General features: G+C 36.3%; 1 protein-coding gene across 2 annotated transcripts; it reads right to left on the bottom strand.

The window, feature by feature from the left end:
* Positions 1 to 762: 762 nt before the first annotated feature.
* NDUFB5 (NADH:ubiquinone oxidoreductase subunit B5) lies at positions 763 to 16,229 on the bottom strand. Of its 2 annotated transcripts, XM_032630660.1 has the most exons (6): positions 16,072 to 16,227; positions 8,601 to 8,689; positions 7,299 to 7,365; positions 6,445 to 6,506; positions 5,274 to 5,380; positions 763 to 1,447 (listed from the first exon to the last, which is right to left on the bottom strand). In XM_032630660.1, the coding sequence occupies exons 1-6, from the start codon at positions 16,193 to 16,195 to the stop codon at positions 1,327 to 1,329; spliced, it is 570 nt and encodes a 189-aa protein (XP_032486551.1). In that variant the 5' UTR covers positions 16,196 to 16,227; the 3' UTR covers positions 763 to 1,326. The 2 variants fall into 2 exon arrangements, with proteins under 2 accessions (XP_032486551.1, XP_032486552.1); XM_032630661.1 differs by lacking the exon at positions 5,274 to 5,380 and having other exon boundaries at positions 16,072 to 16,229.
* Positions 16,230 to 16,246: the final 17 nt, after the last annotated feature.

The raw sequence follows: 16,246 nt of genomic DNA, 5'->3' as shown, positions 1-16,246 counted from the left end.
TGAAGTCTAACAATATTGAATGTAAATGTACATAGGTGTAGCATCATTTACAACGACCACTGACAAGACCTATCTGCTTCCATTCTCCTTCTCCTTCTCCTACAAAACCAAATGGTTCGTGCAAGCAGGGGTTCAGGGACAGCATGTCCTTCTCTCAAATACTTTGGCAGCATTATGAGGTGGTAATTGCATAGGGAATCCTCAAAACAAAATCTGGAAGCAGCTGGGCGAGACAGCCCTCTTCTGGGGAAATAAGAAAATGCCATCACCCCAAAGGATGTTGGCTGGATTGTAAAGGGCATTTAGGGCCCTTAAGGCACAAGGGCGTTCAAAAGGTATTCGCTGAGAATAATGAATTTTTGAAGCTAAAAGGTTATTTTCGAAGTTGAAGCATAAATGTTTATTTTTGTAAATATTGAGCATGTGTTTAAAATTTCTTAGCCTCAATTTCTCATCTGTAAAATGCAGAAAATGACCTCATAAGGTCATTTTGAAAATAATGTGAATAAATGCAGTTATTCAGCATAGTGCTCAGCAGAGAGTAAATGCTTAATAAATGACAGTCATTATTTTAACTCTTACTCATTTCATAATCTTTACAGTAATCATTTTACCTTGTGGAACTTCTCCAGTGTTTACAAAAAAGGACTCTAAGGAATCTGAGATATTGCATCTAAGAAAAATGAACATGTGTATGTATATACATTTTAAAGGAACGATTTATGGCTAAAAAACATGAAAACATTGAACTTTGAGATCTCTTTCACTGAAAAATTGTTTATTAAGGTGTTAATGTTTTATATAATTGGTTCAATATTTATATAATTTAAAATTCTGAGTTGCCCTTGAATAATCCACATATCTACAATACTCACATGTACATAAACTACATATTTCCTGATATTTAACATAGACTTCTCTAACTTCCATTTATCAGACAAATAAAACATTAATCTTTCAAAGCTACACCTTTAGGAGTTCACAAATTCCTATTTCTTTGAGTTTTTTTTTTATTATACTTAAACATTCTTAAAAGAGGAAGCTGAAAGCCCCAAACCAAAAGCCTTAATCTGCCTTTCACAATATGTATGTGTATCAAATCATCATGATGTACACTTTAAATATCTTACAACTTTGTGAATGACACCTCAATAAAACTGGAAATAAAAATGAAATCACACACAAAAAAGCCTTAATCTGAACCAATGTTGAGAAATGGAGCAACGAATAGGATCTTTTATTCATCACACAGAAAAAATACAGAATATATCTAGTAATTTAGTATTGCCTAAAGAGAATATACTTTGTATTTAGAGAAATAAAAGATTAGTTGTCAGGAGTTGCTTTTGCAGAATGATCAATAAGTGTCTTATCAATGGTCAGATACTGATACCAGGGACCATCGCCTCTTGCACGCATTAGACTTCGTACTTCCAGCTCCTTTAACCTGTAACAAACAGAATGGTGATGTTGTGACTACAGCATTTCCAATTATAAAGTTAATGAATTATCTCCATAAAGAACAACAACTTGAGAGTCTTGCTTTTATGTAAAATATAATGTCCCTCCACAGATCCATATGTATGCATATATCTGATATATACCTATAAGCAAAATTTGGGACTTATTTTGGCTTTTATTATCTTGCTTATGTAGTTAGCCAATGAATATTGCTTTTAATCACCCAAGCGTCACTTGAATTGATAATCAATTCTCTCCTCCTGTCCCTGCTCTTTGTCTGGACAGATCACTTTCACTTGAATAGTGATAATGCATTTCCTGTCTTCTTGCCTTCTAAATGTTAAGAGAGTCATTTACAGAACGCCTACTATTATGACCACATACTGTGCCAAGTGCTAGAAATTAAAAGGGAACAAGCCTTCCTGGAGGAGCTCACATCCCCTGTCTATACTGGCTGCCGATCACCGTTAGGACAGAAAACTTCCTGAAAGAAGAGACGGTAACTTATTCACCAGCCACCAGCATCACACTGAGCCTGGTCAACATTGGACAATCCATATTTGTAAAGAAAAGAAAAAAGAAAAACCAGGATTAAGAAAAACATTCTCTGACTCTAAGATCTACTTATTTGTCCTCATCCTTCTTCACAAACTGAATAATCTCTATTTTAGAAAGATACTTTCCTTCTTCCACAGCCAAGCCTTTGCACAAAACTACCACGCATTCCTGGAATAATCCCTTCTCCATCAAGCCTTTTACTTTCCATTTTTATAGACTACATACTAACTTTTTATGACTGGAAATCTGTCACAGTTAAATTATTCACTTTATTAACCATAACCAGTTTACCAACCCTATCTATGACAGATAATATACCTTTGTGATAGTGTATATAAGAGAATACATTTATCTTTTTTTTAGGATTAAATATCAACCTTTTTCTTTTCTACTCTTTATAATAATCTAAAATGCAAGTAATTAATATATTCATCACAGGGGACTGGTTAAATAAATTATTGTTCACCCATATAATGGACAACCTATGCACCTGTTAAAAAGAATGAGGGAAATCTATATATAGTAACATGGAAGGAGAGGACAGATATATCATTAGCTTGAAAAAGCAAGGTATAAAATGAGTCTGTGTGGCATCTTCCCATTTCATTAAAAAGCAGAGAAAATCATTTGTGCTATGTATATGTACACATGTACGGAGTATTAAAAATTCTGGAGGACCAAAAATAAATTATCTCTGGGGGAATCAATTACGTAAGACAGTCTCTTTCTATTTTATACCTTTCCTTTAAGCTTCAGTTTTCCAAATACCTAAACATATATTTTTAAAAATGTGTAGGTACTCCCCATTCCATTCTCACACTTGCATCTTTCTTTTAGGAGTAAAAGTCAGGGTCCTATTTTAGTTTTTTAAAAAATATTTATTTATTTAGGCTGCTCCAGGTCTTAGTTGCAGCACATGGGATCTTCATTGCTGCGTGTGAGATCTTTTTAGTTGTGGCATGCGGACTCTCAGTTGCGGCACGCGTGCAGGATCTAGTTCCCCGACCTGGGACCGAACCCAGGCCCCCTGCATTGGTAGCGCGGAGTCCGACCCACTGGACCACCAGAGGAGTCCCCTGTTTTTATTTTTACTTTGCTTTGTTTTGAAATTGTTTGGGATTGTTATATGTCTAAGAAATTTTGTAATCTGATGTTTTATCAAAGGTATATGTCTGAAGTTCAAAAACGTCCAAAGCTAACTAAGTATGAGGCATAATGCTATTCCATGCTCTTAAATACTTAATGACAGTTCTATATGGTAACTACACATACATGTAATTACATATCTACAAAACAAGCCAATCATATGTTCATTTAATCATTTAAATAGCTTTCAATATCATAGCAATTTTTGTAAACTACAAAATTAGAGCAGAATGAACAGAAAGCAGATCAATGGTAGCCTGGGGCCAAGAGTAAGGGATGGGGATTGATTGAAGGGACAGGAAAGAAACTCACTAGGTGATCATAATGACCTCGATAGTGGTGGTTACAGTTATATATTTTGTCAAAACCCACTGAACTTAATGGGTACTTTTGATTGTATGTAAACCTCATTCCAAACACCAAAATAAATCTCAGAAAAGATCATATTTAAAAGTAGAAAAAGAAAATATGAGTGAACATTAAAAAATAATTTTGGGGCTTCCCTGGTGGCGCAGTGGTTAAGAGTCCACCTGCCGATGCAGGGGACACGGGTTCATGCCCCAGTCCGGGAAGATCCCACATGCCACCGAGTGGCTGGGCCCGTGAGCCGTGGCCCCTGAGCCTGCGCGTCCGGAGCCTGTGCTCCACAACGGGAGAGGCCACAGCAGTGAGAGGCCTGTGTACAGCGCAAAAAAAAAAAAAAAAAAAAGTTTGGACTTGTGTATTTACTTATTTTATTATTATCAGAGACCTATATATGACACAAAATTCCAGAAGCTAAAGAAAAAGACTGACAAGCTTGACAATCATTAAATGAGTAAATATATTAAAAGCAATTAAAGCATCAGTACACAGTAAGTGTTCAAAAACATATTAGCTACTACTGCATTTTTGTTATCTGAAACATAAAAACACTAAGTTGCAAAAAAATTCTACACTGTCAGAAGACAAATGACAAGCTAGGAAAACATATCTGCAACAAAAACAGAAGAGGCTATTTTAATCAATGCACAAATTAATAGAAAATGGGCAATTTATGAAAAAGAAATATAAACAACCAATAGATATGTGAAAAAATACTCAACTTTGCCAAAAAATACAAAATTGAAATGATGAGATAACATTTTTCAACTGTCTTATCAGCAAAAATGTTTAGGTTTGATAAATTCCTTTACTGGGAAAGGTATGGAGAAACAGAATTATCCTGTATTGGTGACAGAAAAGACCACTGGTATAACTTTAAAGAAGAGTTTGACAAAAGCTATCTAAAATTTAAAGCATAACATTTGGTTTATCAGTGCCACTGCTAGGAATTTATATTCCAGATACACTGAATAAATATGGAAAAATATATGAGGATATTCACCACAGCACAATGTATAATTATCAAAAAACTTGGAAAGAGCCTAAGTACCAACAATAGGTCCCCCACCGGTTAAAAAAATTAAGGCACTTCCATCCAGTGCAGCCATTAAAAAGAATAGAGTATATGCTATTACCGAAAGATCAAGATACAGTTGGCCCTATCTATCTTCGGAGGGCCAACTGTTCTATGCCATTTTATATAGGGACTCGAGCATCCTCAGAATGGTATCTACTGGAGGTCCTGGAACAATCCTCCTCAGTTACCAAGGAATGACTGTATATTTACATGAAAGGAAGACAAGGTGCAGAACAGTGCTGATAACAGGATTCCATTTGTGTTAATATATTTTGTAAATGATATATAAAAAATATATTTTTAATGCATAAAATATAAGAGATCATTAAATAGTAGTCACCTCTAAGGATGACACTGGGTGTAAGAAGAAAGGAAATTGGGTGGGGAAGGGGAAGGAGAGGGCTACCTTGCACTTAAAAGAGTCAGGACATTCCAAAAAACAATTCTTTTTAATCTGACAGATATTATCTCCTAATAGCCTTCTAGTCTCCAATTCATAATCTCCTCTCTAAACAGGCTAATTCTTTCTCCATCTTCACCGTTTTACACAGAGCATCCTACACTGTTGAAATAGTTTTATTAAATTTCTTCCTGTGGTTTGCAACTGTAGGAAAGGATTTTCTTCCCTGCACTCCAACCTCTGCCCTTTTTTTTTTTTTTTTTTTACCGTAATTCAGCTTTTTCAGCTTCAACTTGAAGGACAGCCATTGTTCTTTCATAATTCTTTTCAGGACTATCAAAGAAAGTTCGGGCAATCCATCTTGATATAGGATGCTACAAGAGAAAATGTGTTTAAAATTAGTGTCTGAAAAGTACTTTGCTTTTGCAGTTTACTATTCTCCTAAAATGACCATCTCAGGTAAATCAATAACACTTTTATGTATCAACCACTTTATATATTTTTCAAATAATTTTAATTTGTTCGGTAGATACTACCTTTGTCCTCATTTATAGATGAGCAAATTTCACAAGGTTGTACAGTTACTAGGTTGCAGCATCTGCACTCAGGCCAGGTCTGTCTGACTCTAAAACCTGTGCTCTTTCCTATTATACTACACTATAAGTATCTTAACTGGCAGATTTTGGAGCCAAACCTGGGGTCTGGTGATCTCAAAATGGTGCTCTTTCCACCAGTCAGCCAAGATAAACTAATTATATGGCTTACCTTAAGATTTAATAATGAAGTATTTCTTTTCTAAAATATAATTCATTCAGATAATAAAACATGATAAGATATACTGTAATCAAGGCCATCTCACTAAAACACTTGTAAAGACAAGTAACAGAATTAATTTTGGGTTTTAGTAGCCATGACAGTATGGTAAAATGACTAATTAACAGTGCAGGCTCTGGAGTCAAGACTGCCTGGGTTCAAATACTGACCCTATCCCTTAGACAGAGCACTTAACCTCTTTTAAGCGTCAGCTTCCTCATCTCTAAAGCAGAAATAATAATAGTACCATTTACATGGAATGAGATAGTATTTTCAAAACACTTATCATAGTGCCTGCTACACAGTGGGTGTTCAATAAATGACAGCTAGCATTAGTAACAGTACAGTTTTCCCTATGGCATAGAACATAGGATAAATTCTGACTGTTACTCTCTAGGTTGAGAACACAGTGCAGAGTCAGTCTTTAAAAAACCATAAAGCTTAAGGTAATAAAACAATGCAGAAAATTACCAAAAGTTACTTATAAAAAGTGAGCACAAAATGTATCATTTACTTGTTATAAAAAATTGAATACAAAACTATATCACAATTGCTAAATTAAGATATTAACCAGTACATTGACAAGACACCTAACTGAAAATAACTTTCAGTGACCTATACCAACCTTGAAATATTCCCAGTGCTCTGGGGTATAGCCTTCTGGAATTTCTGCTAACTCAGCTTCACCTAATAAGAGAAAACAGTGATATTCAACTTTAGTATCAGGAGTTTATAATGTTAATTCTTCACTATTTAAGTAAGAAACCAACCTCTTGTGATTTTAAAGAACATTTTGTTTTGTAGCAATGAAGATATCTAATATTTTAAATTCACTTCAAGCTGGTGGAAAATCATTCATTAGATAGTTTTTAGATGTCTTCTATGTGTAATGCATTGTATATAGGCATTATATGAGGGTTCTCGTTTTGTTTTTATATAGCGTAAGAAGATATAATAAAAGACATACTATTCCTCTGGTTTTCCTTAAACATCCTAGACAAAATATTTAGGATTCAAGATGTTAGAAGTACTGTGAGCAGAATTTCCCAGGAGACCTAATAGTTACTATCATTCACAAATCTATTCTTTCTTGGAAGATTATAACTTTATATGTTCCAGGATGGATAAAAAAAGTTCTTCCATCCCTCAGCCTCTTTTCCACCTCTATCTCTTTCTATTTTCCTTATTCAGACTTCTCAAAGCTGGTTTTGGGAAATGAGAAAGAGGAAGAAGACAGGCCTTTTATGTGGCCTATAGAGTCAGTGACCTTAAAGGTTTTTGGAGAAAACAAAAAGTTAAAAAAAGAACCACTGTGTGCTACTGCAGATTAAGATTTGGTTATTTTAAAATAAATTCTCATGTTTATGTTTATTTTATTATTTGAAGAACTTTCCCTTATAATATCCATAATTCCTTTTTTATATTAATGTACACAGGTTTTAAAAATTTACTAATTTAGTTGGTGGGGGAGATACTTACCAATGAATACATTCACCAGAGTTATGCCAATTGCTACTGGAATCCCAGTCAACAAAATGTAGAATCTCTGTTAAGATTAAAAAAAAAAAAGTTTTCACATAACCATTTCCTAACTCCTTTCCTCACACTCAAACTGTCCTCATTACATGATTTCCTTATATTTCTTATAACATAAACTTGCCAAATTGGAGATGCTGTATAAAATTATTTATTTCTGTAATTTTCTTTTGCTCTAGCTTTTAGATGCCTATATTTAGTGTCAAAAATGAAAGAAGAAAGCAAAGACTAATTGTATAAGACAATATATATTTAAGTGATTTTTCATTTTTGGTTAAAGCAATGTCATAAAAGAAATTTTTATATTAACAATAAAAGTGTAAGAAGATGAGGGTGATTTCTGGAGTTTGAGTTGGTCATCACAAGAAAAGTAGGAGCTCAACCATGGAGATGGAGAGGGCATTAAGCACAATGGACAAGCAAGGGAAGGTCTAGAGGGCAGCCAGTGGGTCACAGCTTTAGGAACAGTGGCAGAATCCAGTCTTCCACCTTCTAAGTCTCTACTTTTCTTTACAGAGTCTTGAGATACAAACATGCAGTCAATGCCCTGCTTCACTCTCTGAAATCAAAGTTCCTAAACAACAAAGAAATAAAAAATCATATCCCAAAATAATGGAGTTACATATTTAAAGAAGTCCTTCAATGAGTTCTTTGTTAATTTAAAGAATATATTAGTAATATAAATAATTATCCCCAAATGAATCCATTTTCAGTTTTATAATTTATAGATTTTTCTTTTGGTCAGGGAACACAGATGATTTCAAAACACCATAATCTTGAGAAGAAAGGAATGTTTCAATTTTTACCTCCAATATGCATGAATTCTCTTTTTGAAGAAGGAAAGGTTCACTAATTTAAAAATAAATTCAGGGGGCTTCCCTGGTGGTGCAGTGGTTGAGAGTCTGCCTGCGATGCAGGGGACGCAGGTTCGTGCCCCGGTCCGGGAGGATCCCACATGCCACGGAGCAGCTAGGCCCGTGAGCCATGGCTGCTAAGCCTGTGCGTCCGGAGCCTGTGCTCCGCAACGGGAGAGGCCACAACAGTGAGAAGCCCGCGTACCGCAAAAAATAAAAAAAATAAATTCAGTAACAAACCAGACCTTACTACTCAATCTCAACATTTTTTTGAGAAAAGGAATATGAATTTACAAAAAAAAATCTTTTATAAAATGAAAGATGTTTTCTAAATAGGAAAAAAATTTCCTATTTATATGTAAAGAGTTTAGTTCAACAAGTTTTAACTCACCATTAATTTCAAAAAACGTCTGTCATAGAATCCAGAAGGCTTGATGATAAACAGTCTTTTCCCATGGTCTCCACTGTGTCGCACAGGAGCTGGAAATATTAAATAACCCTGTTATATACAAGGTTTATAAGGATATACTGTTATATTTTGAGATAAAAGTCAGACTATATGAAAATGTACATGCATAAATGTTTAATATGAATTAAAATAAAGCATCCCGGGGGCTTCCCTGGTGGTGCAGTGGTTGAGAGTCTGCCTGCCAATGCAGAGGACGCAAGTTCGTGCCCCGGTCCGGGAAGATCCCACATGCCGCAGAGCGGCTGGGCCCGTGAGCCATGGCCGCTGAGCCTGTGCGTCCAGAACCTGTGCTCCGCAGCGGGAGAGGCCACAACAGTGAGAGGCCCGCGTACCGCAAAAAAAAAAAAAAATAAAAAAAAAATAAAGCATCCCTTCCAAAAAATATATATACATATATATATATGATTAAGATAAAAAAATACATGCTTCTTTATTTGAGTACTAAAGGCAGGGAATACTAGGATATCTTTAAACAGAGATTGATGTACTGTTCTAAACTACAGCTCTCCTCATTTTTATTCAACATATTCATCAATATTTTCATCATTTTTATTCATCAATATTCAAGATATTGATATTTGTTGAATAAATATCTAAATGATTATTTGAATTTGTTTCAGTAGCAGGCAGGGAGATCAGATACTCTTGGTGGGCTACGTACCTTTGTTTACCTTTGCAATAAATATTTGCTAATGCTGCAAAAGAAATTAATTTAAATTGCGTCATATGATGAGGCAATATACATTAGGGATTTGATGCAAAATAAATGGAAAGATATTTTTTCAACGTCTCTCTAGCAGGAATTTGAACTTGTTCAAAAGAACACACTCTAATATGTCTTGATAAAATCCCTTTATAAGCCATTTCTTCTTTTTTTTAGTTGATATAATAATTTAATAATTATTATATTACATAATTTATTATAAATTTTACAAAAATTTATATTTTACAAAATATATTACAAAATTTTACAAAAAATTTTTGTAAAAAATAATTTACAATGTTGTGTTTGTTTCTGGTGTACAGCAAAGTGATTCAGTTATAAATATATATATTCCTTTTCATATTCTTCTCCATCATAGTTTATTACAAGATACTGAATATAGTTCCCTTCGCTATACAGAAGGACCTTGTTGTTTATTTTATATATAGAGTTTGTATCTGCTAATCCCAAACTCCTAATTTATCCCCCTCCCCTTGCTTTCCCTTTTGGTAACCATAAGTTTGTTTTCTATGTCTATGAGTCTGTTTCTCTTTTGCAAAACTTCATTTGTATCATATTTTAGATTCCACGTATAAGTGATATATAATATTTGTGTTTCTCTGTATGACTTACTTCACTTAGTATGATAATCTCTAGGTTCATCCATGTTGCTGCAAATGCGTAAGCCATTTCTTATTGTAAATATCCTTCTCTTCAAATCCTCTCCCAGACGGTATTTAATCAAGCCTTGCTGAAGATAAACTGAGGCAAAACTCTCACTCTTGGATCTGCTTTCTATGCGATTTCCCTTTCTTGGAAGTCTGGAAGGACCACTATGGCCACTCTAAGCCCTTTCTGCTAAAAGCAGGAAAGGCTCTAACATTACTGAGAAACTGAGGGTTACTATGCTTCTGCTCTGTAACCGCATTCAAGGGAATTTCCCATGAGTCATTGCCGAATAAAAAACTAATTTCCCATTAAAGGAATTTTAATCATAATAGATGTCAGAAAGATTTGTATCCTTTGTTCAAGCTTAAATGTCAAGAATGACCTCCCCTCTCCTGAAATCTATTCTTTAGGCCCAGGTGACATCTCATCCTCCAAGAAACCAACATGCTTCCCAACCAGATGAGAGCTCTCCTACCTCTGAACTGCTGTATATTCTACTGATGTGTAAACTTGCTTTCCCTGCCCCCACTGAAATATAAGTGCCTCGAAGGCAGGAACTGTCTTAAATTTTGATACCACCTGCAGCAGCCTGCAATGAATTTAGAAGGTTAATTCACAAGAGAATTAGAAGCTGGCACAAGTTTACTAAGTATAAATCATCTACTAAGGCTTCTAAAATAACAAGAGAATTTGACAAGGTAAGTATGTATTTCTGCAAATCATTTGAAAGATACAATAGAAATTTCTGTGGACTAGATGAAAAAAATGGGCTGGAAAACAGTACAAACCACTCATTAATTCAATAAATATTTCAGTGCCTACTATGTACAGGTCTTATGCTAGGTCTATAGTATAAGAGGGATTTAGATTCTGCTGGGAGGAAAAAATAGATAATTACAAATCTATATTGTAAAAGACAACAATCTTTGTTGTCTATAAGGACAACAAAGGAAAGAAACAGGATGTAGTGTCAGAAAAGAAAAGGCTCAGAAGTAAAGCCCCTCTTTAGACAGGCTGGTGGAGTTGGGGAGGTATGAGGAAGGCACATTATAAACTGAGAGAAGTAGCAAGTTAGAAGAAATCTGTTATGGGTAATTGGTTGATTGATTATACCCAAAAGGTGCTCATTACTTAATGCAGTAACCTGCCAAAGGGCTCTCTCACAATTTCTATGAATGGCCTGAGTGTGGTGGAGATGGTATTCCTGATGATACAGAGCTACTGCTACAAGAGTGGCTACTACACTAATGATGAAATAGGATCCCCCCCAAAGTCCTCCTACACACTTACAAAAGGCTGAATCTAAAAGGATTAAGTATAGTAAGTGGAAAGTCCTACTTGAACACTCCAGAAGTTTAGTGGCTCACAAACTTAAGAAAAGTCACTGGTGGGAGTTCCCTGGTGGCCTAATGGTTAGGATTCTGGGCTTTCACTGCCATGGCCCAGGTTCAATCCCTGGTCGGGGAATTGAGATCCCGCAAGCTGCGTGGCGTGCCCAAAAACAAAAAAAGAAAAAGTCATTGGTGTCATGTGGATGTGGTTACCAAAAAATCCCAAAGGTAATCCAATCTTAATCTGATGTACCAGAAATACAGGGTCAAAACAGAAGGAGCCCTCCACCTCCATGTCTTACCAGACCTGTGGAAGTGTGTCCATCCCAGAGTACACTGTTTTAGAGGGACAATCTGGAGCACGTCCTAAGTTAAGCAACCAACCTGGAAATTGACCTACTGAAACTGAAAGAACTGAAGCTGACTGGCCTACAAAAAAGAAGTCAGGATAGAGACCAGAGAAGTGCCTTTAAATAGCTGAAGGCTGTCCAATGACAAAGGCTTACACTATTCTGTGCTGACCTGAAAGGAAGAACTAGGATCAATGTGCGAAAGAGAAATTTTTGGCTTAATACAAGGAAGAAGTTTCTAACAATTTTAGTGGTTGAAAATAAAATTGGACTGCCTCCCCAGTCCCCATTATGGAGTTATTCGAGTATCACTAATGGAATGTAACAAGGATTAGCATACTACAGGGGGTGGCCTATAAGATTTCTAAGGTCCTTTCCCTCAAAGAATCTGAATAGATGGCCTCTCTTAGAATAAAAAGACGTACCTTTCCTACTGATCAATCTCAATGGTTTCCTTCCAATACCAAGAACTCTTTCCTGCTTTCAGGTCTTTGCACTTAACCTTCCTCTTTGCTTGGAAGCTTTTCCTCAGGCTCTTTGAATGGCTAGCTCCTCACCCCATCCTTCAGAGGTAAGATCAAATGTTACCTCCTCAAAGAAGTTTTCTCTGACTACCCTATATCCACAGCTGGTATCCCACTTATTCTCCTTAATATCATTTGGTTATTTCCTCTAGAACGATAAGCACTAAGCTGAATCATTCAGTAGTGTATCTCCAGTGCACTTTAGTGTCTGCCACATGGTAGGAACTCCATAAATATTGTTGAATTTACATTTCTTAAGTAAATTTAATATTGGTAGGGGATCTTTCTTTAGTCCCTGAAAGTAAATCTTCTCAGAAGAGACAGTATACTCCCAACTTTCCCTTTCAATCAGACGGACAGACAGACACACACAGAGAGAAACACGTAAGGATTAAACTCTATGTGGGGTTTTAGGGACAACTGATTACAAATGACAGTATTAGTAGATGTGGAAAGTGTAACAAACAAAAAAAAACTATGGAAGAAAGCTTGAGCTGGCTGCATTCTAGCAATATTAAACAGTTAGTAATGTGAACTTCTTGCTTTCTTTACATATAATTACCCTACTGTTAAACAACAATTATTCATGCCATTAAATGTGTTAGGTAACTGTTATACTATTAACTGTTCTAAAGGATATTTCATAGCACTAAACTCTTTTCAAACTTCAGAGCCTTCATGATTTGTTGTTGTAGTAGGGCCATCTGCTTACAATCTAAAATTATTAGCGTGAACATTGCTTACAACCAGGTGACTGCCAGGATTTCTGGAACTCAATCCTTCTGCCACAAAAATAGGCATTTTCCTCCACTCTCTACAGCCTGGAATGCCTCAATTAAGGTACTCAGTAATTACGTGGAACTAAGGTTTCACTAACCAATTTTTTTTAATGCAAATAACTTCAGGAAAGTTATGCTTTGGACAATTGTGGTACTTGTGAGGATCAAATAAGATAATATCAGATTTTTTTGTGTCTCCAAGACAACACCCAAAATTGGTCATTTTCTTTCCCTCATTCTCAGACCATTCCCAGTTAATGGCACCACCAACTCAATTACCCAGGCTAAAAAATCTCAGTCATCTTCCTGTGCCTCATTCATCAGCTGTCAAGGCCTCTTGATTCTAAAATTCAAACTTTCCATTTCTCTCCAAGACCTTTTCACCTCAGTGGCTTAAGAAATCAACATGCCTGATAAGCCATCCAATATTCAGAAGCATCCTCCTAAAACATACTACTGATGCTGCTCTTCCACTAAAATACTCTCGGGTGCCTACAAAATCGTTAAGATACTTTGGCTTTGTATTCAGTCCCTCCCCTAATTAGGTCCTAACTTCTCTTTTTTTAACCTTCTCTCTCAACACCTACCTATCCCAAGAGCCCCATATTCAGATATATCTGAAAACACATCCTTTACTTTTCCATCAATTGCACCTGTTAAAACTATCCCTAGAATCCAGTTAACATGCCTCATCATCCATGTCTGAATTAAGCCACACTACTTCGTTTAATACTCTTCTCAGGTTTTAAAGCCATAATTATATGCACATCAGCCTTCAACATAAAAGTTCTCTGCAGCTGAGGGGAGAACTTAAGCTTATTTCTAGAATCCCTTGATATTTGACATTTAATAAGTAATTAAACAGAATACTTTTATCTGCTTATTTTCTGAGAAAGGTTTTCACTGAGAGTGATTGATGATAACATGACAGTACTAGATGTTTAAGGTGAGACCACAGGGCCCTGTAGAAGGTAATGCCCAGTGCTGTAGATTTTTCCCACTCACTCTTTACCACTACCTTTGAGGTAAGTTAAAATTATCACCCTCTTTTTAGAAACAAAACAAAACAGTTCTTATGGTAAGAGACAAGTTCATTCAAAATGACATTTCTAGAAAGATGCAAAATTATGCAGAAACACATTTCAGGGTTATAAATATTTGTCAGTGGGAAAGAGATTAGTTTTATTTTATTTCCGTCAACAGAAAATAAGCACACTTGTAATAAAATCCTCTTTTCTTTCTAAATCCTCTTTTTTAACGATGAAGAAATGCAGGTTTGGAGCAATTAAGTGCCTTCCACTTAGCTTCCCAGATGTGATGACCCAAGCTCACAGAGTTACTAAACTCTGGAGCTAGGATTTAAACCTAGGCGGTCTATATCCAGAGGAAACAAAACCAGACAAAGGTTCTCTCCTCTGTTGGATCTTACGTTCTCCTAGAGGCAGACATAAACAATAATATAAAACAGATTACAACCTTTCATTCCACAGTGATAGATTAGGTTTCACATGCAATATACCTTTGAAAGCAGGTACACTGCTGAAACACAGTAACCTCACTATAGCTATCACATCCTTTCCTGCTTCCAGTGGAAAGGGTGTAGATTACCTGCGAGGATCCTTCCAGAACTCCAATGGGGAATAGTGTATAAATGGGATCTAGGGGAGAAATTTTACCTCAGTTTACCTCCAGATAGGCATGATTAAGTACTATGGGGGGAGGGGGTATTTGAAGAGGATATTTGTAATCAGAAATGGCTTACAAAGGAATTTTATCAAAGAATGTAAGCACATGTAGTTTTGTAACAGGTTCAAATTCCTGCCAGAAATTTGTTCAATGCCACTTTTTTTCCTTTCCATTTTTCCAGCAAGTCCCTCATGGCATCAGTGTATAATGCCTCATCATGTGAAGTGACATAATTCAAATTAAATTGGGAGAAGAGCAGTAAACAGAAAAAGATATTTTTAAGTTGGAGAAGAATCTTTTGGGCTTTAAATTTCACTTCCTCTGTATCTACTTGTATTGCATAGGACAAATCGCTTACAGTATATTTTTGATCAAGAGGATTAAATGAATACCTTTAATATCTTAGAATGGCGCCTGGCACATAATGTGTGCTCAATAAATGTTAGCTCCCATTATTATTATTCACTTAATACAGTAGTGCATTATTTTTGTAATAATTGAGTCGCAGTTTCCTCATCTGTAAAATGGGGTAACACTGTACTCACTTTGCAGAATCCAAAAGGGAATAAAGCAGACTGAATACAAAGCATTTGATGCTTTGCTATTATGATTATTCATTCCCCTAGAGTTCAATCCACAGTCTCCAAGAGGCTCCAAATAATCCTCCCATGACTGCACTGACTTTCCTAAGACCTAGGAACTTTTTCTTCATAGGTCCCTTCCTCTCTAAGAAGACATTAAAAATAATTATTTTATGATTCCGTTGATATAAAACGAATACAATTCAGGCTGGATTCAGCATCACATATGCATTAACATTATAGCCCTTTTCCTTCTGATTTTAAAAGAAATTTAAATTAAAACATTTTCGTGGACACCTAAAAGTATCATGAAGGCACTGTGCCTAGCAGATGAGTTAGCCCTGAGCCTCTCCACCTGGCCATATATCAGTATTATTACTTAGCATCATTGGGCTCCTCAGCAACATGACTTCCCACCTTGTGAGATTAAAACGTACCGCAGGTGGAACATACAAAGAATCTTGGTGCCTGAGAGACATGGGTCTCAGCTCTTTGCCTTTCTAACATCAGCTTCATCCGCAAATTACCACCAACAGGATAGGTGAATGACAAAGCGTCTCACAAATTCTAATTAATTACTTAAACACGATCGATTTGATTACTCCAGGAAAACCCTCAGTCTCCTCACATAGCCCATGCTCCGTCTCTCAAGTCCCGAGTCCTCAATTTCTCCCAGCTCTCTCCGGATTCCACCAAGGTCACCCGGGAAGAGTCCTCCATCTCTCCTCCCGCGTTTCCTGATAGCGCTTTCCCCCAAAGCCAGTACCCACCGACAGTCTTCGGAAAGTCACGGGTGAGGAAGCCCCCGAATACAAGTCTAGTGTCAAGGCGGCGGCCAGACAGAGCGGCCACTGCAGAGACCGAAGCCCGCTGTAATAAACTCATGGCCGCCATGGCTACTACGGGCAAGAGAAGAGCGGGCAAATGTAACGGGAGCCGAGAGAG

This window comes from Phocoena sinus, chromosome 4 (assembly GCF_008692025.1).
Source record: "Phocoena sinus isolate mPhoSin1 chromosome 4, mPhoSin1.pri, whole genome shotgun sequence".
NCBI classification, from domain to species: domain Eukaryota; kingdom Metazoa; phylum Chordata; class Mammalia; order Artiodactyla; family Phocoenidae; genus Phocoena; species Phocoena sinus.
This window is presented reverse-complemented; position numbering and strand designations above follow the sequence as displayed.